Here is a 25,419-nt window from a genome sequence, read left to right on the forward strand (position 1 = left end):
TGAACCTGTGCCACGTTGCTATGATATTTTTGTTCTAGCTTTATTTGTTTTGGCAGTGTCTTGTGTTTGGGGAAAAGACAGTTGCCAAAATAAAACAGATATATTCTGTTGGTTCACTTTCAGACTTACTGTCATAACAAAGAGAAACTGAAATATGATACATATTGTGTTTAGTAGAATCTTAAGCCCTGCCTAAAACTCTAGGGTCTATTTACTCCCTGCTTTCACTACACATTTTGAAAGCAAACCCCGGTGAGCTTTTCCTGTAAAAAGGGTGAAGCTGGCCCTGTATAATGCATACCTTCACCAACCGTACAATGCATAGTCACAGGTTAGTAAGAGTTGCCAACTGGTAGCTGCTGTGAGGTTATAACATAGAAACTTTGCAACAACATGTCCATGGTGTCCATGCTTTTTGATGCTCTCTGAAGAAACATGGAAAAATATAAGATACTAGAAGTGACATTCATCTTGAGTTTGAGCTAAAAAGTTACAAGATAGATACAATTACAATAATGTACTGCATGTGTGTTCTGAGTGTTTGGGACTTTGTGTCAGAAGAACCCTTAGGGATAATTTGGCATATGCATAAAACCAGTTTGATTGTTCTTATGCATGCGAGTTGTCACTGGTGATCTGGATGATATCCAGGGGAGGGCTGGCAGCCTAAGGCCTGGGGCGTAAGTCTAGTCAAGTGGCCCGTTGCGCCACCGAATCAGCCCACTATACATGCCCATCTTTTCCTGATTTTCTATCGCATATTGATGTAATGTGATGGGACTGGGAGTAAAAAAAAAATTATGTTTAATACATTAAAAAACAGCTAATCTTTGTAACAAAATAAAATTTAAATATGGAAAAAGTGGACCCTAGGCATTTCCTTGGGCCCCTGCCTGTAATTATCCCCAGAGTCCCTTTGTCCCTCATTCACTAAGCCACACCTCTGTTTTACTTACTCCCGGTAGTTCAGGTATAGATCAAATAAACAACACATGTAAACAGCACGTGCATGTATAGATTAACTGAATAAGAAATACAAACTCTGTATTTGCAGGTATACATAAATAATGTATGCAAACATAGCATAGAAGAATAACACACAAACCCAGATTTGCAGGTACAGATCAACTGGAAATCACATAACAACTAAGCATTAAAGGTATAGATAAAAACCCCTAAATTACAGGCATAGATCACAGGATGCACACCCCCAAAGCCAGCCCTGGTGTCCACACTGCCCACATAGAACCCGACCAGCACCAAGATAACATTAACAAATTACAGTCCAGAGTGAGCCAACTTTATCCCCAAACAGCCCAGGGTGAGCCAATTTTGTCCCCAAACAGCCTGCCCTGACACCAGTGCAAGCTCTGCAGCACCAACACCCAAACACACACACCAGTACAAGCTCTGCAACACCGACACCCAAACACACACACCAGGACAGGCTCTGCCACACCAACACCCAGACACACACACAACAGGACAGGCTCTGCCACACCAACACCCAGACACACACACAACAGGACAGGCTCTGCACACCGACACCCAGACACACACACACCAGGACAGGCTCTGCCGCACTGACATCCAAACACACACACACACCATGACGGGCCCTGCCACACAGACAGCCAAACACACAGACACCAGGACAGGCTCTGCCACATCAACATCCAAACACACACCAGGACAGGCTCTGCCACACCGACACCCAAACACACACACACACACACACACACACACACACACCAGGACAGGCTCTGCCACACAGACAGCCAAACACACAGACACCAGGACAGGCTCTGCCACACCGATATCCAAACACACACACAACAGGACAGGCTCTGCGACACTGACACCCACATCCAAAATGCTTGCCACACTGGTTTGTTGTTTGTTTTTCCCCCTTGTGTATTGATGCCCAGCCAGCCCCCCCCCTTGGTTTTAATGTATTTCCCCCCACACCCTTGTGTATTGCCCCATGTGGATTTGTGCCCACAGCCAGCCCCCTTTGTACATTATGCCCCAACACCCTTGTGCATTGATTTATGTGATGTCCCCAGCCAGCCCCCTCCCTTGTGTATTGATGCCCCCCTTTGCATTGTTAATGACTGACCCATGTAATTTGAACCCAGCCCCCCACCCCCACCTTTGTGTATTGATTTCTGTGGTGCCCCAACCACCCTTTTGTGTACTTATACCCCTAGCCACCCCATTTTGCATTTAATTGTTGTCCCAATGCAGCCCCCCTCCTTTGAATATGTCTTTCCTTCCCATTTTTAATTGGCAGAAATGATATGGTTAGTACCCAAGTTTTCATTAGCTGCAGCAGCAAAAGTGTATTTTTTTTAAATTTTTTAATTTAAATATTAACGGCCTGCCTCCTCCATGGTCTGATGATTCTCATGACTGATCGGCTGCCTACATGGAAAATAGCTGGGGTATGGGCAAGGTGTCAAATGTGTACTGGGGCCATTCTGCAGAGTCCCCCCCCCGTACAGCTTCATGGGGTACCATAAAAAAACAAACTACCACGTACAAAGTATCGCATCCACTACATTAATCTGTTTAAAATCTAATAATGCCATGTGTACATAGTATGTGGCAGGTGTGATCCTGGGCATTGTGTTTGCCATGCAGTTTATAAATCGCTCCCTTTGTGTTTTAAGAGTGATTCATATATAGAATAGAGTAAAAGTGGTTTATTTTTAACCGTAATTTATATCCTTTGTTATTTTTTAACTTACGTTTTTGCCGCATCCTTCACTGCTGCTGTGCTCCAACGTGCTCTTCTAGCTTTCACGAGGAGCTGTTCCGTGTGACTCCGCCCCCTTGAGCGGCCCATCACATTGACGATGGGACGTGCCGCTCAAGGGGGTGGAGTCACACAGGACACTGGGCGGCACTGTGCAGGCACACTGGCCGCTTAATGATTTTAAAGCGGCCAGCGTGTCTTACGGCCGCTTAATGATTGTGGCTGTGACTCACAGCCACATCGGCTGCAATGGCATTTCGGTGTGCCGGCCACTTAATTCTACAATGATCACTCTATTTTTCTAGTTATCACGGCACCAAATTGTTAAAAGATGACTAACCCTTTTTAGGGAAATAGTTACTTTATTGGCTAACCTGTATGTTATAGAGATTTATAGACCACCTGGTAAATGTGTGTGGTAGGGTTATCGTATGACTGAGTTGTTTTTGTTCCAAATTGCCACCCTGCTTTAACACACAATGGTAGGGTGGTCAACACTGTTTACAGGGAAGACCCAAGGATTTGGTTATGTTACTCTATGTATGTTCTATTGTTCTATTATTGCATGTTTTAAATTGAATCTATAATTCTAGGATTAACAATTTCTCAAAGATAGTTTACAGTGTTAGAGGTGAAATACAATGCCCTGTTTGTAAATTGGAAAAAAAAACATATTTTAAAAGCTTTTGTTAATCTCACACCTCCTTGTTGCTAAGACACCAAATATCCGACTTACACTGACAAAGGATCCTTACAAAGAAAGACAGAGACTGAACTGATTCTAATGCTACCTCATGCATTGGAAGCTATTGTTCGATATCTTCCTGTTGTCTTATTCCGCACAAGCTCTTAGACGTGATAGCAAAACATATTTCAAATCAATTGGCAGTCTTTGTTGTACCAATGGTGTAAACTACTACCACATAATGAATGCTTTTATGACTTATGGGGAATTGGTACATTTCCATTTTAAACAAAACAATAATTATAGCTCATAATAATTACATTTCCCAAATATGAAATATCTATACATATTAAAGTATGTATGTTCAGATGGTAACATGTAAATCTCAACTGCATTGTATGCAACAACCTATACCAGCATCTTATGTTTTTTCAAGATAATATTGATAAATTCAAACTCATAGGTTCTCCTACTTCCATGTTAACATAATCTTCTGTTTTTCTTTCTGATCCTGCATGTAGGTAGTCTTGCCTTTCCCCCTTAACCATACTCAGTATTATTTCCAATGTAAACATCCTCCTCGTTATGACATAATGTAGTTATTTCTAATATCTGTAATATGAATATAACATATTTTGGATGTTTAAAAACTCTGATATATTAAATGCATAACTCTTCCCCACATGGTCATTTCACAGATATCTTGTTAATAAAATGATTTTTCTTGCCGTCACAAAGTGCTTATATGTTCACCTAGAGCTAGCCCTTACATGGGTCCATTGCACCCAGCTGTCACTTTTAGATGCCCGAGGGAATGTTCTTTTGGGATAGATTCATGGAGAAAGAGAAATACCATCAGACATATTGAGGGCGCCTTACAGAGCAAATATTTTGGGTTCCCCTCCTTAGAGGACCCCCACACACACCAACAGGATTTTCTTTCTTTTTTGGTGGCAAAGATGACACAGACAAGCTGTTTGGGGTCACCGACAAACTGTTTTGTGGCAAAAATGGTACAGACAATATGCTTGGGGGCACTGACAAGCTATCTGGCTACAAATTTTATTTTTATGTATTGCTTTATGTAGTGCCATCATATGTATAATGGGTAAACAGGAAACAAGTAATAATTTAACTGACAGAAACAACAGGTAGGGGGCCCCTGCTTAAACAAACAAAAATATGGCACAGACAAGCTGTTTGGGAACAAAGATAGCACAGATAAGACAGGCAACAAAATGTCTTGGGCATACCCTGTGTTCATCAATCAGTTTAAATCTCTATTAAAATATTAATGTAAGGTTTTTTTCTTCACTTCATGACTGTATACAAGGTTATTTCATATGAACTTGCTATGTGTATCTTTTACAGAATAGTGGATACAAATAATTGTTATCACTAAAACAGAAATAACATGCCTACTAATTTTATCAAATATATGAACTGGATGACATGGTCATAGAAAACTATATATTTTTGCTTTTTTGCCAGCCAGAAGAGAATTATCTGCGCTGTTGACTAAGCTGTGCCATCTAGTGTACATCCTAGATCATAAGCTACCTGATAATATCTCCAAGCACATTGCCTTTTTGTAAGACTAGAGCTAGGAATATTTTTTCCTGTAATAGAATTTTGCGTTCAGTAGAGCTTTTTACATTACATATTCTGTCTGTCCCGCTTTTTGATTTCTTGCTTGCTGTGTTCATTCATTTAAACCATATGAAAAACAAGCATGCAGCTTACTGGATAATACTGTTTGTCCATTCCCTAAATCCTAGGCTCTTACTTTTGTTATTCTATGTATTTAATGTAACCTTTTTTTACTAGCGTAAGGAATTTTTAAATTGTATTTAAAGTGTTAAACACATAACCTAAAGAAGATTTATTTTAGGTTCAAAATTAAATGGAAGAAATTATTGGCAAACATAAATCAGATACATGCAATTAATTTACAGCACACGAATATACATTAGTATATTAGTATTACCGTATTTGCTCGATTATAAGACGACCCTGATTATAAGACGACCCCCCAAAACTGAATATTAATTTAGGAAAAAAAGAAAAAGCCTGAATATAAGACGACCCTATAGGAAAAAAGTTTTACCAGTAAATGTTAATTCAAGCTATGATTAAGAAAAATATTTTGGTTTTATGGGGCAGAGTGGCATATAGGGAGGTTTAAGGCATTTCAGGAGGCAGAGTTGCGTATAGATAGTTAAAAAGGCATTTCTGGAGGCAGAGTGGCATTAAGGGGGTTAAAAGGCATTTCATAGAGCACTCTGCCTCCAGAAATGCCTTATGCCCCCCATTTAACACTCCCCCGCCCACCTCCAACTTACCGGTGCTTCTGAGTCCCCTGTCATGTAGCTGGGGTTGTCTGCGTCCATCGCGCAGACCTTCCCCGGCTGTCAGAGATCAGAGTTCACCGCACTGGTGAAGGTCTGCGCGATGGACGCAGACAACCCCTGCTGCTAGCCGCACCTCCTTCCGGCTGCAGCGTAAGTTGTCTACGTGAATCGCGTAGACATCTACACGCTGCCCTGGCTACACACCGGGGACTCAGAAGCACCGGTAAGTGGGGGGGGGGGCGAGACAGGAGGATCCAGGTCCCCTGCAGCTGCGGGGGATCTGGATCTTAGTCGTCTCATAGTCAGACCTATTTGAGGTCTGATTATAAGTCGACACCGATTATAAGACGAGGGGTATTTTTCAGAGCATTTGCTCTGAAAAAACCTCGTCTTATAATCGAGCAAACACGGTAATATTTTTCAGGACAAGAGAAATATAACTTACAGTAGGGCATGTCCTGGGGGTTGTGTTTCGAGGGCCACTTTTTTGCTAAATTGAAACTTATGGTAGTGCCACTTAGCAGCCCACTGCCCTACCATTGCCCCTCTTAACACTGAAATACTCTCCTAAATGCACTCTTAGCTCTTGCCACAACTTGTGTCTCTCTTCTACCAATATCATCTCTTTCCTCTCACTTATACAGAATTTTACCTGTGCTGCACCTATTTAATCTTATTGTTCATTTTTTAATAGTGCTACAGTATATGCTGGTAGTCTATAAATAAGTGCAATGTAAATGTAATGTCATATACTAGGCAACTACTTCGTAACAGTCTAAACAGTCAGACTTGTTCTGCTACCACGATTCTCAGTCAGCTTTTGGTTAAGCAAGCACTAATTTGAAATCATAGAAGTTGCTAAAAAGTTTATTCAATTAAGCCCATTCTTAAAGTCATGCAAATTTCGAGAAAGGACTATTCCTTTAACTCTGTCAGTCCTTGAAGTCCCCTTCATATTGATTCTGTTGTCTGTACTGTACTCTGCTGGACTCTTTGAATCTATTCCTTTCAGTCTGTTGGCCTGTGCATCAGGTTAGCACACGTCCCCAAGTCCCTATGCCTTTCTAATCCTGACTGGTTTCCATGAAACTAGTTGAATCAAATATTTATATAACCTCCAGATTGGACCAATAAGTGTTTTTCACAGGCTGTCATTTGGTCATTGAATGTTAACATGCATACTCTAAAGCCAAGTGATAATAGTAACTTGCACACAGTTCATAAATAACATCCAATCTAGCCATCTTGACACAATACACTATTCCATGGCATTAATGTAAATTTCACATTTGGTTACAGTTAAAGCAGATATTATAGAACTGGTTACGAATTTCCTACATTTGCTTTACTGCCTGAGAAATTAAACTATTGGGTATTTAAGGCTATAATCAATCAAAATGTACTTGCACCTGCCCTCACAGGAGTAATGAGTACATTGGACATGTTGTGCAGTTCTGTTGCACTAAAGCCGGCTAAAATAGGTAAATAGCTCATTTGTCTTTATTGATCTGCTAGGTTTATTGTTATATCTATTTTTATTTTGATTAGACCCATCCAGTGTTATTAAAACTTGTTTCCAAACTCCAGCAAATTGTATCTGTGACCCCCTGCTGGAAGTTTGAAAAAATCTTAGCTTTATTTTTAAAAACTGCACCAGAGATGATATCCAGAGTTGTTTATTTCTTTTTTTCAAAGCTTTAACAGTGTTAATTTTTCATCTTACTGTGCTTTATCTATGATTTTTGTACTTCCTGATCATCTCAACTACTTCATTTTCTTATGTGCTGTCAATCTATGTGCCTTTCACCTTATCAATATCCTTCATCCTTCCTCACTGCTGGATTTATATCCAAGGCGAACATATAAACTAAGGCTTATTTCCCAAAGAAAAAAGGAGTTAATAGCACTTAATGTATTTAGTACATTTAATGTACTAAATAGTGTATAGGATGAAAGTGAATGAAGCATGGGAAACAAATGTTACATTAGGTAAGAATGTCAGTAAGCTTCAACTTTGGCCCCACCGGCACTTTAAATAATGATGCATCCTAGGTCCATATTGTGCTTATTGTGTCACCATGGGAAATGTGTCATTGTCTACACAAATCCTGTCTTTTAAATCTTTTGGTCATGAAATTTTCCTCACTCCTTTGCATTCTCTTGCCCTGTGCTTCATTAAACCTACCCCTAGAAGGGCCGTGTTCATATCCTCAGCGAAAAAATAATTTGTGAGATCAAGCACTGATGTTGGATGAGAAGGCCTGGCTCTCAATTGGTATTCTAATTCATCCCAAAGGTGTTCAATGGGTTAGGGTAAGGCCACTTGAGTTCTTCAACACCAATCTGGTCAATCCATGTATTTAGGAACCTTGCTTTCTGTCATGCTAGAACAGGAAAGAGCTCTCCCCAAAGTGGTTCCACAAAGTTGAAGGCATACAATTGTCTTAAATTTACTTCACAAAGCTCCCAATGCATAGTGCTTGTGCTTATGTTGCTTCCACAGACTGTTTTAAACTCTTTGCAAAACATGCTACATGCTTCAGCACTCAGTGGCTCCACATGAGTTGTTGTTAATCCTAAATGCTTCTACTTCACAATAATAGCACTTATAGTGGACTGGGCAGATATAGCAGGGCAGAAATGGCAGCACCAAGTTTAAAGTCACTGAGCACTTTAGTGTGCCCATTCTACTGCTGATATTTGTCTATGGAGGTTGCATGTTTATGTACATTAATTAATTCCACATTCTTTTGGTCGTTTAGTGTATGAAAGCTATGAAAAGACCTACAAAATCTAGTTCAATAGTCTGCTTATAATATATTTAGTCATCTTTATCTTTAAAGTTGGATAGGCTCTACCACCTTGTTTTACATCTATGTAGTTCATATCATCTAATGGTGGGGTATAAAATGATGTATGTTCCCAACTAAATTTTCTTTCGTGTCCGAGACTTTGACAGGTTTTGGACATAAATCATTTCAATTCAGTAATACGAGTGGACATGTCGACTTCCAAAGTGTCAAGTCAAGTTTGTTCATGAACATATTGCTGACACAAGATGAGAACAAGGGTGAGATGCCCTAAGAGGATCATTGTATTCTAGGGCAAAAAAATGCTCCAGACCTAATTGTTAACTGGAGATGAATGCTTGGGTGTTCTCTGACTTCATGGTTATCGGAGGAAGAACGTTTAATTGCCTCAAAGGGCTATGGACAAGGGCATGTTCAAAGATATCATAACACATTACAGTTTAAAGCAAATAAAATAAGGTAGACCACAATATTATAGTCATGTTACTACAAGAGGATAACATGACCTTGGCATTGACAAACCAATACACTACTTGGATTATTTTAAACTGTGAAAATATTGTTAAACAGAAAGTAGCAGGTAAGCAAATTATGATGTAACCTATTAAGTATATATATATAAGAAGAAAAACATTTCTTTCACAGGGAAAGGCAACAAAAAATGGAGAAAAGAAAAACTAAAGTAATTGTTTCATGATAAAATTAAAAACAGCAAGTAAAATGACAAACAGCAAATTTTTAACTAAAAATCCAGAATGGGCATTCACACTAAATTGAGGGAATTTTTGTGAATTGTAGGACTTGCTCATAAAAAAACTTATTTTTGTTTATTTTTTTGGTGACACTGGGGAATGTTTATGTTACCATATTTTGTAAAACTTTTTTTTAGATTTTTTTTTTAGATTTTTTTTTAACTAATTGCACTTATTAGTGAGCTGGGCTCCATTGACCTTGCTCGAGAGTTCTCAAGAGGGTCTGGATAGACCCTTTGTGAACTCATTCATTTTTCTATTGTTGACGCCATCTTTCTGATTGATATATATACATATATAATGTTATGAAACATTTTGTAGTGCTCTTTAGCAAGTACTTTCTTTCATTCTCTTTTAGCTTATTCTGAGATGCCTTTAATGATAGTCATTGTAATGCTTTTATTGCTATTATTGTCTTCAAACATAATTATATTGGAAGAATGTATTTAATACGCCCATTAGTTATGACACTGTGTATAGTAGTTTTGCTATATCAACTGTTCTGTCCTGGATTTCATTCTTCAAGCTGGACAGAAATACTTATTGTAAATGGTTGTGTGGCTTTTTTAATTCTGTATTTACAGCTACCATATATTTCTAATTATCCTCAGTTGGCTTTGCATTATGGTTTAAAAAAAAGAATAACTAGAGAGCCATTCTTCTCCAGCCCTATAGTAGATATGTGTATGATGTTACTTATATTTATGTTTGTTTGTATTGCAATAGCTCATCCAACCGGTGACTTGTATAGATAGAATAATGGGCCAATTCAACTGAACACCATTATCTGACATATTTCATATTCTTGCTAATGCTTTGCAATACAATAAATATCAAATATAGATTTATGGTCATCACACAGAGCACACCATCATTCTTTTATTTTTTGTATTATACTTGCTGTATATCATATATTAAGGTAATTGTGAGTGTGGTAGGTATGGGCACCATTTCACCTTTTTATTTTTATTTTTTAATGTGTTTGGTTCTGGTTATGAGGGGCTAGAAGATTTGAAACAGCTTTCCAATCACCAAAGTAATATTTCCAACCAAAATCAATATTATTTTCTTCTACTTTTTACTTGTTTGATTGAATTGGATGATTTTGCCCTATACAGCATGTAAATTACTTAAAAGTTGTGCCAACTGGACATCCCAGTAGCTGCTTCAGACGTGTCTAATTGAGTTCCAGTTCTAATACATACATTAACTTCTATATTTTTTCTATTGGCAGCTCCTTTCATTCCTTTGATTCATAGAGACAGCATTGTGAAGTTTGATCCATATGGAGATGGAATAGGTTTGTACAATGTATTCAATTTTCAGTACAACAATGGCAAGTACTCTTATCTAAAGATCGGCCAGTGGGCAGAAACCTTGTCACTGGACGTGAACCTGATCCAGTGGTCTAAGAGATTCATTCCAACGTCACAATGCAGTGACCCTTGTGCTCCAAATGAAATGAAAAATATGCAACCAGGAGATGTATGTTGCTGGATTTGTATCCCATGTGAAAAATATGAGTATCTGGTAGATGAGTTTACCTGCTCAGACTGTGGTCCAGGACGCTGGCCTTCTGCAGACTTAACTAGCTGTTATGATTTGCCAGAAGACTACATTAAATGGGAAGACGCATGGGCTATCGGACCAGTAACAATTGCATGTCTCGGTATCCTGTGTACGTGTATGGTTGGAGGAGTCTTTATCAAACACAACAGCACACCTTTGGTCAAAGCATCAGGCCGGGAACTCTGCTACATTCTCTTAATTGGAGTCTTCATGTGTTACTGTATGACATTTTTCTTCATAGCCAAACCTTCACCAGTCATATGTGCACTCCGTAGACTGGGACTTGGAACGTCTTTCATAGTCTGCTATTCCGCTTTATTAACCAAGACAAATCGCATTGCCAGGATTTTCAGTGGTGTGAAGGAAGGTGCTCAAAGACCTAAATTCATCAGTCCCAAATCTCAAGTTGCGATATGCCTGAGTCTCATCTCGGTTCAGATTGTCATCGTGTCTGTGTGGCTCGTGTTGGAATTTCCTGGCACACGACGATTCACACTTCCTGACAAAAGGGAAACTGTCATATTGAAGTGTAATGTCAAAGATTCTAGTATGTTAATATCTTTAACATATGACGTGGTCCTTGTGATCTTATGTACTGTATATGCCTTCAAAACCCGGAAGTGTCCAGAAAATTTCAATGAAGCCAAGTTCATTGGATTTACAATGTATACGACCTGCATTATCTGGCTGGCTTTCCTGCCCATCTTTTATGTGACATCAAGTGACTACAGAGTAAGTTAAAATCAATTGTGAACCTAGAAATCCATGTGCAAGCAGTAATTTTATTTTGTAATAACATTTTAGCAAAGGGCTTCAGAAAGTATTATGTTAATGTATAGGGGTTTTTAACATTTAAAAACAACATTTAAAAGTGTTATAACTGTTCATTTAAATACATTTTCCATATGTTATAGAGGTGACAATAATTGTAAGGTGCCTTTAGATTTCTTTACTTTTATGTTGCAACCTACTTCTCTGTCAGTCTCACTAAAAGTGACTGTGTTAGTTTAAAGATCTTCTCACTAAAAGAAGTCAGCTTCTCACTAAAAGAAAATTCTATCTACAGTGTCACACTGATTTGCCCACAATTGACTACTGGTCTACAGATTTGGAAAGGAAACACTGCACTGATAGAGGATAAGGGTTGCCAGATTTAAAAAAAAATAGCCAAAGCACAGCATATTATTAGCACTGTCTCATTCCCCAGATTCACAGCCATGGTTCCCCCACACATAGCCCTCAATGTGGCAGATGGCATTATGCCATTGCACTTACAAAGTTTTTCACTCCATCACTGACGAGGTTAACTACACAGACAGATGTCTTGCACTTCAGCCAGGGTCTGTCCTAGACCAGGTGGCACTCCAAGAATAAGAGTATTCATCCCCCGCGCACACACACCCACTTCTATATACCTAGCAGTAGTTGTTCAGCAATTATTGTACATATATGCAGTTTAATTTATAAACTAGTTCCCACTGTGTCTACACACACTATTGTGACATTCAAGCTTATAGAACACTGTCATAAACTCATACAAAGCAAACATCTTGATCTCCTAGAAAAGAGGGACATAGATTTAAAGATGGATACTTCGGAGGTATGCTTATAGAGGTATCCTACCCGGACATAGAGGAAAGATGACTTATAGGAGCACCGGTCTATGCTTTACATTGATAACACATAGGCATTACCCTGAAGCATACATACTATGCAGATTTTATAGTTACTAATTACTTAGCTATAATGCTAATGAAAGGGACATCGTGCCAAGTGTCAGCAGCCACTCCCATGTTTTCCTTATGTAGTTAATACTCTGGGTACTTGGTTAGCAAAATTAAGCTTCTCTACATGTTTCATTACAAAAGTTCTTGGGCATAGAAAACCAAGTTTGTTTGTTTTTTGTGGAGTTTGCAGGACATCTATATGTAACAGATTATGGCATCTATGAACTCATTCACTCATTTACCGTGAGCATCATAGTAAAATTTAGTTTTTCTTCCAGCAAATTTAGGGGGTTTTTTCCAGCAATTTTTATATAAAGTGCATGGAGATTTCGCAAAATAGCATAGCAATACTATGTGGCAATTTATTGTTCACTTTTACAGGGCTCCTGAATGTACCATCATGTGATAAAGTTTATGTTGAGATGTGCTTCACTTCTTTTAACATGTTATATTCTGTTTATTACAGGTTCAGACTACAACTATGTGCATCTCAGTAAGCCTGAGTGGTTTTGTGGTACTGGGCTGCCTGTTTGCACCCAAAGTTCACATCATTCTGTTTCAACCACAGAAAAACGTGGTTACGCACAGACTTCATCTAAACCGATTCAGTGTCAGCGGCACAGCGACCACATACTCCCAATGTAAGTGTTCATCCCATAATGCAGTCTGAAAAGACACCCCTTTGCTTTTCCAGGACAGGTCATCTATACGGACTTCTATGTTAAACTTGAGGTCCTTAGTCACAAGGCTTTCGTGAAAGGTCTACCTCTTCCTCTGTTTTACTTTACCTGCCTTCAACTCCCATTATATTGAGCCAGCAATAGTAGGGGTAGTAGCTGGTAACTGTAGATTGGGCTCTGGACAGGGCTACATTTCAGTACAAACTTTTGTTGACTGCATCTACAATATATTGGAGCAGCCATATTGCTGCCTGAACTTCATGGGACTTGTTATAGACTGGGGTTGTGGTGGCCTACACTAGGTAAACTAAAGTTCTCATGTTGCTCAGGTTCATGATGGTCTGTTAGCTACTACTAACTTACACTACTACAACACTACTACAAACTAACATTTGCCTCCTACCAGGAAACCTCTCTCCTAAACCAACAAAGGTAGACAATGGAGAGGAGGTAAGGAGCCATTGTGTTATATTAATTTTTTTTGTGGAAAAAATCCTGGGGATGCCCGTGTAGTGATGATTTACTACACACATTGTACCCAGCAACCAAAATTGTTTCATTGGTCCACGCTCATTTTAGGACACCAAATTTAAATTCCTGACCTTTTGGTTTAGACAGAATTCTGAGGGTTTTTTGTTTCACAGAGACACGTTTATGCTACACAATACCAAACACATGCATACTACAACATACAAAGTCACACTACCCTACAAACATGCATACTACACAATGCACAGCAACACAATCCTATAAATACTAAGCAATGCCCAGTGGCCCAACCCTATGCTACACAAGGCCCAACATTATTTTGGATGCATTGTTCTTTAGTTTTGCTAAAAAAAAATAAGCCTCTCACAGTCTGTATCCCCTCTTCCCCATTGCTGTCTGTGCCCCCTGTACTCTCCCCCTGCCTTGTATCTGCCCCCACAGCAGTAGTGCAGACTAATATTTTATTCACGTTACTTGATTCCACAGAGGCTCTAATATTTTTACTTTTCTTTAACATCAGACAGTTTTATTTCATTTAAGGAAGATTTATTTTACTGAAAGCATGGTGGATATGTATAACACGCTCTCAGCAGAAGTAGCTTGGGGTCCACAGAATCACTGAGATTTTTTATTTTCCTTTTTAAAGTTATTATGAAAGGTTTAGTTGTAGAGGTAGGACTTTTTCAGTATAGGTATCTCTGGCATTGCAATATATTTTTTTTCTTTTGCTGTATGTAACTTTTGCATCCTGGCCTTGATTGCTTCCTGGGGAATTTGCATTTGCTAAATAAGCAGCACCTGTTAGATTTATTGGACTCATGAATGTACCCACTTTGAATCATAACCATATTTTCTGGGAACACTGCCAAGATGCTAATCATAGCTTGTTTAAGCTTGTCTGACCCCCACAAAAGTAATATCTTTTAATTAACTGGCAACTCTTCCACAAAATGAGTGAGAGGAAGGCGGAATGGGGACTCGGCTACAGCAGACAAATGAATGAACAAATCTGAACTAAATTTCAGAGGTTTTGCCATTTGTTTTTGTTTGTTTCATTGGGGGCCCTCCTCATTATCTGAGATTCATATGAGTGTATGAAATTATTACAAATAGTCTACCCAAAAAACTCACGTATCACCCTATAAACAGTGACACTAATTTATACACATGCTACATAGTCACACATTTACACAATACTATACACATGCATACTATACAATACACTGTCACACTACCCTAGACACAGGCATACAAAGCAATACACATTGACAATATCCTATACAGTCACACAACCCTGTGCACATATATAAAAACAATACACAGTGACCCTAACTTACATACCTTCATACTACCCTATAAATAGTTGTGCTATGCTATACACATGAAAAATACACAAGTCATTCTTTTAATTATTTGTTTTGGCTCACTTTACCATTCCTCTCCTTATCTTATTAAGGAACCTTTTGTAACATGTAACAGGTGGCAATTAACTGTTTTATGAGTTCATAGCAAATATAGGCAAAGTTCCAAGTGATTAAGATAAGGAGAGGAAAGCCAAAAGAGACAAATTAATAAACTAATGTGTAACAAATATTCAGAGGTTTCTCATTTTCGGTTGTTTTGTTGGGGGGTTCCTCCTCATTTTGGTAGATTTGTACGAGTGTATAAATTACTACAGAAAAACAAGTGCAGCAGCTTAGTCTCCCAGATACGAAATGTCCCTCTATAATGAAACCAAAAGTCACAAACACCCATCTTCTCCATTCAGTAATCGGTGATTCCCGGTATGAAGCCGCTTCAAATGAGTGAAAGCATACACAATCCTATTAAAGGGCACAGGAAGAGTTGTATGAACTTTGCATCAATACACCATGTGGTCAAGTCACGCGTTTCATCAGGTATTGGGCTTATGCCAATCACACACTCATAAATAGACCACCACCTAATTGATGACAGCTGCAGTGAGTTGATGCTCCTTAACAAGGATAGATACACATGCCCCGTTACCAAAGCAATAATTACAATACAATATATATATATATAGATAGATAGATAGATAGATAGATAGATAGATAGATAGATAGATAGATAGATATAGATATAGATATATAGATACATTCATAATTCAAATCAGCATATAACAAAATACTCATGACTTGTACATGGAAAAAATAAACATAGATATAGTAGATCAAGGTTATATATGCAAATTAAAATACAAAACTAATATTTACAACCAAAAATATTATGGACCAATACATTACAGTTTAATAAACACAGAAATTAAACCATATCTGCTTCCCAAAGTGAAAATCCAGTATACTTCTTGCTGACACAATCTTTTATGTAAATCTCCTCCTCTAACTGCAGTATAACCCTTTCGATTATTTGAAACCTCAAAGGTTTATTACCTTCACCATATCATCCTAGAGGGGATTAAGTGTTGTTCACGTATATGGCATTTCAATTCAGGTCCAGTGCCTCCTACGTATTGTTTTCTGCAGTTGTGGCAAGTATTTAAATAAATAGCATTACATGTATTGCAGTTCAAAAACAGCTTGATTCCAAGTTCCATGCCAGTAGTTTAAGAACAAAAACTGTGGGAGACATTCAAATGAGAACAACAAATGCAACGGTGACTACCACCTGAATTACGCGGTGTACTAGTTAATCAACCTGTTGACTCTCCTTTGGGTTTCTTTAGAAGGCTAAACAGGGTTGGCGCTCTCCTAGCTGAAAATATATAGCCTTGATTAACCATATCAAAAGACAAAAGACAAACGTTTAACCCTTACATAAGCCTCCAGTGAACAGTATACTCACTTTTACAAAAAAACTAAATTCAAACAAAGAAAAAAGTGCTACATGCTCTTACGGAAACCCTTAGTGAAAATAGTGACCTGAAATGGCTTCAAATAGACCTAATATTGAGGAAGCTCCAATATCTCAGTAATTATAGGTACATAAAAATAAAAGAAAATAAACAAAAATATAGTGTAGTAGTTAGATTGATGCCATATAGAAGCCTTTAGTGGCAAACATGTTGCGTATTATCGCCAGAGCTGCTCTATTATTGGATATTTCAGGTGACTTTTTAGATATTTTATTCTATTTTATTCAATTATTTGTGGATTTTTGTATTTCTGTTATTGCAGATATTACATCTGAATATCAAAGATAATGCTTTTTTCAATAAATTATACTATTTAAATTTCTTGTTCTGAATTTCCTGACTAAACAAATGAAGAAGATCGGGAATAAGATGTTTTAATGAGCCTTTACTAACTTCATCTATGTGAGTGCAATATTTTTAATATATATTATTATATTGAACTTCTACACTATATTTGTGTTCTTCCTTGTGTATCGTTACTACACAAAAAGAAGATTCATGCTGCCATTTTTTTAAGAACTTTACTTAGGTAAGTAAAAGATATATTTTATTGAGATATTGGAGCTTCCTTAATATTTTGTCTATTTGAAGCCAGGTCACTATTTTTTAATTTTTGAAGGTTTCACTAAGCGCGTCTATCATGTTTTTCTGTGTTTATATGTTGTAATTTATTATATGTAGCCAGAAGGGGGAGGCTAGTTGTAGTAATATTGCATCAAATTGTGAATTGTAGCTGGTTACAAAATTAATCTTCTCATCTGTGGGACAGATGGTCTTTTTATCCACATCGTATGTGCTCAATAAGTCCTGTCTATTTAAGTTATCCAGAATTGCCCTAGCTTTCCTCACTTTTTTGGATACCTTCTCATAATATTCATGCAGCTGTGAATCCTTTAGTATGCATTTGTCAAAACAAAAACAAAAATAAATAAAATAAAGAACCTACCTGTGATAGTACCCACCCTCCTTCTCCATGGCCTGGCAATACAAATGACTCATTGGCTACTTCAAGCAGCTAATTGGTGGCAGGAAAGCCCTAAACTATAAATCAGTGGAAGCACTTTCTGTGTATGTGTACTGCTGGACCAAAGCTGGAGCCTATTGGCAGTATATCATGTGCAAGGAGATGTCTTCAGTAAAAAGCATTGAAAATAGCTGGGGCCATATGCATATTGGGGATTTAGCATATGATAGCTGAAGTGTCCTCCTAATACATTAGCCCCACAGAAGTAACCAAGGCTTTGTTGAACTCTTTTAATACAAATTTATTCAGAAGTCTGTAATCTCTTTGTTTTGTTAACTTTATAAAAAATAAGATATGTTTTGTTTTTGTGTACTTTATTACTGTGGTGTTGTGTGAGAACTCTGTCAATAAAATTTTAAATTTCAGCTACGATTGCAGAGTGTTTTCTGAGAAATCTTTATTACCACTCTGAAAAATTCCAATATAGGAAAGTTCAGATCAATGGGAAGAGCTAACCTACGGGGACAATAAACAGCATTATATTGCAAGCCCAGTAAGACAACTAATGAGAAATGGGACGCAAGAAGCACTCTTTTGCAACCTTTCCCTTGGCTCAGAGAATTGTGCTGAAACCTTTTCTGTCGTTACTTTATTTGCTAGATCAGGAACATGTCGATAGTATTAAAAAAAACACAGCGATAACAGTTTATTTTATTTGTTCAGAGATATTTACATGCAATATCTGCTTTACTAAGACCATGTAATATTTGTATAATCAACAATGTTAATTGCCAGTTCTCCTTCAGCAGTAGCCAATTCTTAATATTGCTATCACACTTTGTAATTAATTTTTATATATTTGTTTACATTAACATTTGCTACTATAGATTTAGTTGTTGCTGAATGATACATTAAAGGTAAAACTTTATTAAAGCCGCTGTATCACTTCATAAAAGTCTTTAACAGTAATTGAAAAAAGTTTGAATAAAAAACAATAGTTTCGCAGCTGTATATTTGCTTAATTCATGTTTTTTTTAGATGTAATCAAGTACTTATCAAACTGTCTTACCATTAACAATAGAAGGAGCCTCAATGATGTGACACTCTGTGTCTAGAAAAAGGGAGTAGTATACAGAATATATCTATGGTAACATGACTAACTGTCAAAAACAAATAACATAAAAAAATAAATATAGTTAAGTTGAATTTATAAAAATATAGTCAAATATATCCATATTCTCAGTAATGACACTTTCCAAAATCATTTCCCAGGATGCAATATAATGTCCAAGTCCTAATCTCCAAGTAGGCCAGTTATAAAGGTATCAGTGAAGCTAATCATGTAGCCATTGCTGCTCCTTTAGTATTTAACTACAATTAAGACAAACAAAGGTCTGAGTTACATATGTGCCCATGTTTTTTGCCAACTTCATTTTGAGGGCCCCTGTTGCCTAATCTATTTTAAATGTACTAATGCTAGAATAAATGAAATATCAACCAATACCAGTCTTCCCCACTCTCGGAGTCATAATGCTACTGTACCGGAGTCATCTTTAACATGGGGCAAAAGATGTACAGTAAAGGGTGCTGTAAGAAGTATGTATGAATAAATATGTGGGAATTAGGGCTGCAACTAACGATTATTTTAATAATCGATTAGTTGGGCGATTATTTTTTCGATTAATCGATTAATCGGATAAAAAAAATGAATGTAAATTTTTCATTTATTTAAAATAATTTACTAAACAAATGATGTTAAATACAAACAGCAGAATAAAAAAACTTTGATAATACATTTCTTGTCTTTATTTCCCAACCTGCCCCCCAATATATGCACATTTGAGCCCAGGCTTGCTACGCTGCCTCCCAGACATGCCATGCTGCCCCCCCACATATGCCACGCTGCCTACCACAGCACTCCACGCTGCCTCCCACATATACCACACCACGCTGCCTCCCACATCTGCCACTCCACGCTGCCTCCCACATATACCACGCTGCGTCCCACATCTGCCACTCCACGCTGCCTCCCACATATACCACTCCACGCTGCCTCCCACATCTGCCACTCCACGCTGCCTCCCACATCTGCCACGCCACGCTGCCTCCCACATCTGCCACGCCACTCTACCCCCCACATGCCACTGTGCCTGATACGCCTTATACCCCCTGAAACACCACTCCATCCTCCCCAGACATGCCACCCTGCCCTCCCCACATATGCCACGCCATGCTGCCTCCCACATCTGCCACGCCACAATGCCTCCCACATATGCCACGCTGCCTCCCACATCTGCCACTCCACGCTGCCTCCCACATCTGCCACTCCACGCTGCCTCCCACATCTGCCACTGTGCCTGATACGCCTTATATCCCCTGATACCCCACTCCATCCTCCCCAGACATGCCACCCTGCCTCCCAGACATGCCACTTCTCTACCCCCAGATATGCCTTATACACCCTGATACACCACTCCGTCCTCCCCATACATGCCACACTGCCCTCCCCACATATGCCTTATATACTGTATATGCCTTATACCCCCAGATATGTCACTTCACTGCCCCCAGGATTTAGATTCCCCTAAATTAACCCTAAACTCCCCATTAACCATAACTGCCCCTAAATTAACCCTTAACACCCCCTTAACCACAGCATCCCCTAAATTAACCCTAAACACACCATTAACCACAACTGCCTCAAATTAACCCCAAACACCCCATTAACCACAGCTGCTCCTAAATTAACCCTAAACACCCTATTAACATAACTGCCCCTAAATTAACCCTAAACACCCAATTAACCATAACTGCCCCTAAATGAACCCTAAACACCCCACTAACCATAACTGCCCCTAAATTAACCCCCACCTCCCCTAACTTTCAGTAGCACAAATATATATATATATTACATACATATATACATATATATATATATATATATATACACATACACATTATATATATATATATATACATATATATATATACATACACATATACATATATATATACATACACATACATATATATACATACACATACATATATATATATACACATACATATATATATATACATACACATACATATATACATACACATACATATATATATATACATACACATACATATATATATATACATACACATACATATATATATATATACATACACATACATATATATATATACATACACATACATACATATATATACATACACATACATACATATATACATACACATACATACACATACATACATATATATATATATATATATATATATATATATATATATATATATACATACATACATATACTTACAGTTAGATGAGTGTCACAGCCATGTGGTTCTGGCCTGGAGAAGGAAGGGGCGGGGCCAGTTGTCACAGTGATTACAGGGAGGGGGAGTAAGTAGGAGCTGCTGCTGTGAGACGGTGAGTCAGACTAAACGGATTATATAATGAGGGGGATTTTTCAGAGCGTTTGCTCTGAAAAAACCCTCATTTTATAATCGATAATAATCGATTCAACTAATCGATAATGAAATTCGTTGCCAACGAATTTCATTATCGATTATTATCGATTTTATCGATTAGTTGTTGCAGCCCTAGTGGGAATTAGTATGTGTGAATGAGTATGTATGAATGAGTATGTATGAATGAATATGTGTGGATTAGTATGTGTGGATGAGTACGTATGTATGTATGAGTGTTTGCTAGACAAATTCATTTTCAGGGAAAACATTTTTTTTCCCTGCCCATTCTGTTTGGTCGAAACTTTGGGATTAAACCATACCTGCAATACTGTGTTTCCATGTGTTTTTTGGTGGTTGTTTTCGGTGTTGTGATGGAGAGTGTGATTGCATGCTAGGGAGAGAGCGGGGAGGGGGTCATCAAGCTGTTTCATGAATCAATGCTGTCAGATTCTGTTGTTATTTGGATATTATTAATAGTATATTCTTCTTTTTGATTTTGCAGCCTCCGCGAGTGCTCATTACACGCCTACCATCTGCAATGGAGGAGAGGTTCTTGATTCTACAACATCGTCGTTATAATTGTGAACAACATTTTAGTCCTCTGGGTTTTTAGACTGTTAGATAATATGCACTTGTTGTGCAGTTCTGTACTTTTACTTTTTGCTTTTTTTAAGAAAAAATATTTTTGCGGACAGTAAACAATGATGTTGTAGAACTTTTTTGACTGGTATAATGATCACTGTAAACCACAAATGTAGAGTAAGTGTAAATAGGGTGCATTCATTACACAATTTACTGTATCCACTTAAACAGTGATGAATTAATATTTCTTATGATCTGATAATGTTTTTTTGTAAACTAGGTTTTCATTGTAACCAATTTTAGAATGCTTTTCTGTAACAGTTCCAAACCATGTAACTGGTTGGGGGTTTTTTTGCACAAAAAGCAGCAGTATTAATGTAAGATGCCAGTATGTGAACTTTTATCTGAGGTTTCAAGCATGTTTGTTCTTGGTAATTTTAATCAGTTTCTGTTGCACTGATTTGGGGGATGAAAGGTGAATTGAATGTTTGCCTATGGCTATTTCCTGATATTGGGTGGTAGTCACACAATATTATTAGTTGTGAAGCAATCTGTTTACATACAATGAGCACTTATCTGCTTGGTTAACCAGTGTTTAACCCCTTCTTTACTGAGGATGTTTTGTGCCCAAGAACCTGAGAATTTTCAGCATTTTTACACTTTCTCCTTCACCATGGTTCTCCTTTTTAATGCATCTACATTGTGTATTGTTTTTTTCAAGGAGAGAAAAAGCTTTATTTTGATACATTTTTTTTTATGTATAGTCCGACATTTAATATTAATAATACATTAAAATAATGAAAATGTTTGGAAAAAATATTCAGATGCATTCCCAAATTACTGAAGTACAATACAACACAAGATTTGTGGAAATCTTCAGGGCACACGACATTACATGCTCATTTAACTGTGCATCAGCACACAGAATAGGGCAAGGCAGGCAAACAGAAAATAAAGGGGTTAAATGATAATACACTATACAAACACAGTTTAGATTAAAACAAATTCACAAGTATGCCAGCCTTTTGCTTTTCTCATGCACCCACTTTTGTGGCCCACAACTCCCATGACCCTTATCATCAGCTCGGATAAGGGCGATGGGAGTTCTAATCCACAGACAGTTATCGGCCTATTTCTAAAAAAAAAAAAGTGCTTGTAAGGTATTTTTTTTAATTTTTTTATTAGTTGTGTTTTATTTGTGATTTATTTTATTGATTTTATTTGCAGGAAGGGGTGGCTGTGCCATAATGTCTGATTCTCAGCATGACAGCAGAGATCCGACAGTTTTTAACCTTTATTTTATTTTTTAAATTATTTTTTAAAAAATGTTAAAGTCTCTTACCTATAAGCCACACTCACAACAGATGAATGGAGCATCACGTTTATTGAGAACGTGAAGTGTCCATTCATAAAGGAAGTCTCACGTGAGACTCCCGACGTGGGGAAGCATGAATGACAGTTCCCCAGGAGTGTTCCAGGGAAGGCATAGAATGTTTAAGGGGTAAAAAAGCAAAAGGGATTACTCAAAACTGCTGTTGCACACAGTTTTAAACAAAAATGTTGGAGCTTTCTGTTTTCTTTGTTCTAACTTTAACTTTCCATAATACGACATAAAATGTGGTTTTCTGTCCGGTGGCAAATTCATTCATGTGATTTTTTTATGGGCTCAGTGCATAGGAAGCAATATATGTAAGAATGAATTATACCCTCCTTTGCACAACACTTTGACGTATTGTGATTTTAGATTTGAAAATGACTGGGTAATCTGGTGTTGGCTTCATCTAAATGTCTAATGTGCCCTGGATTAGCCGTAAAAGGACTGTAAGGTTAGCTGTAAAATGGAACACTACATCTCTAGAACCCCAATAATATAGTACTGTGCATGTGCATGAGCCTTTTGGGATACAAGACATTTCTCAGTCCTCTGGCACATAAGGCTTACTAATTGGGTTCCTTCTTGGACATGCTAACATCACAGTTAAGTATTTTATTTTATAACTTTATATTTAGTACTATAAAATGTACTTTGAATATATATATAATATATATATATATATATATATATACATATATAATTCAGAATCACTTGGAAGGTTTTTTTTTTTTACTGTAATTTAATTGACCTTATTTTATACATGATTAAGGTTGGATATTGGTCTTCCTTTTTACTGTATGAAGTCCAATCAGAAAGAAGTATCACACTTTGATCACAAACCTACAGCACAATAAATTCCCTGCATATTTAAGCTCAATATACACATTGTTTTGAATGAAATAAAAACATGCTTCAATAGGAATCTTAACTTGTATTTGTATGTATTATATTTTGTTAACAAATTTTGTGTTGCCCATTGGGTATAACAATGATTTTTCATGCTTTTCCATGTCCTTTTCAAGAATTTGGTCACCTGGTTGCATTAAGTTTATGTTGTCTAAAAGGTGTAATCACCAAAGACTCTCTGCAACATAGGATACAGAAAACTGGATTGTAAGGTAAACGTTCCAGCGTGTTCCAACCTAAACGTATCCTGCATAATGGATTCCTTGTGCAATTTATTCTTCATCACATATTGCTTCCTTGTCTGACACCGATAAAGCACAAACGTCTAGTTAAAATACACAACTTCCTTTTGATAGGGAAGTGGTTAGGTAATAGCACAAGTCTGGTGATTATATATATATACAGTATAAATGTTAGTTTTAAAAGCATTCCATGTAAACCATGTACAAAAAAAATACATTTCTTGTCTGTCAAGAGATTTTTAGAAATCTTAGAAAAATAAATGCACATGTTGTACTGTTTATCTGTTATCCTTGTTTTTCAATACCTGGATTGAAAAACTATTTTAACCTGTGATGGACCTCTTTATTCTGTTTCAGCATTCCCTATTACTAACCGTACAAACAGATTAAAGGTTCACAGATAATATAATCCACCTTTGATGGAGTGAAATGAGATCTGCATAACCATTTGCATGTAAGACATTGTGCAAACATTTTGTAGGAGGTTACAAAATGTTTAGAGTAATTTGGATATATTTCCTCCTTTCTCGAAGGTGTATTATGTTCCGACAAATACTGCATGATAAAACAAGGAAAGCAATATTGAATTCTGTTGTGTTACAAACAGCATTGGAACTGCATTGTGAAGCCAGCAGTGTACTTACACAAAGTATTCTGTAGCAGGCAGCTGGATTTCTAAAGCACATTTTGTGATAAGCATGTTGGGGGGGGCTACAAAAATGAAGTGCTGCTTGTCATGTATAAATTATAGAATGTTAATTCAATCTTCCAATAAATATTTTTATGTTTGAATAACAGCAGGTCTTTCATTTGGTACGAGATCTCAACATGAACTCATTTTTAGTGTTAAATTCGAAACACATTTATGCTAAAGATAATTGAGTATTATTAATACTAAGTATAAGCTAAATTAGAAGTTCAGAAGTTTAGATGTAATGTAAGGAAGTTTACTTTACCAAAAGGGTGGTATATAAATTGATAAGGCCTACCATCAGAGGTGGTAGAGGTGAATACATTGAGGGAATCACAGGGGCTTTGTTGACCTCCATTCACCATTAAACCATGTAAATTGATACTAATTGTTATGTTTTCACAAGAGAATATAATTGATTTGCACAATTTTCAACAATAACTTGTCCTGCAGTGACCACCA

General features: G+C 37.3%; 1 protein-coding gene across 1 annotated transcript in view; it reads left to right on the plus strand.

Annotated features, from left to right (window-relative positions):
* Positions 1–22,360, plus strand: part of GRM3 (glutamate metabotropic receptor 3) — a 118,052-nt gene extending 95,692 nt beyond the window's left edge. Inside the window, exons 4-6 of the mRNA XM_053462152.1 lie at positions 10,591–11,657; positions 13,119–13,293; positions 21,664–22,360. Of these exons, the coding sequence (XP_053318127.1) occupies positions 10,591–11,657; positions 13,119–13,293; positions 21,664–21,740 (1,319 nt within the window). The 3' untranslated portion in view covers positions 21,741–22,360. The remainder of the gene's footprint in view (positions 1–10,590; positions 11,658–13,118; positions 13,294–21,663) is intronic.
* The last annotated feature ends 3,059 nt before the right edge of the window (positions 22,361–25,419 follow it).

Source organism: Spea bombifrons, chromosome 4, assembly GCF_027358695.1.
Source record: "Spea bombifrons isolate aSpeBom1 chromosome 4, aSpeBom1.2.pri, whole genome shotgun sequence".
Classification (NCBI taxonomy): Eukaryota; Metazoa; Chordata; class Amphibia; order Anura; family Pelobatidae; genus Spea; species Spea bombifrons.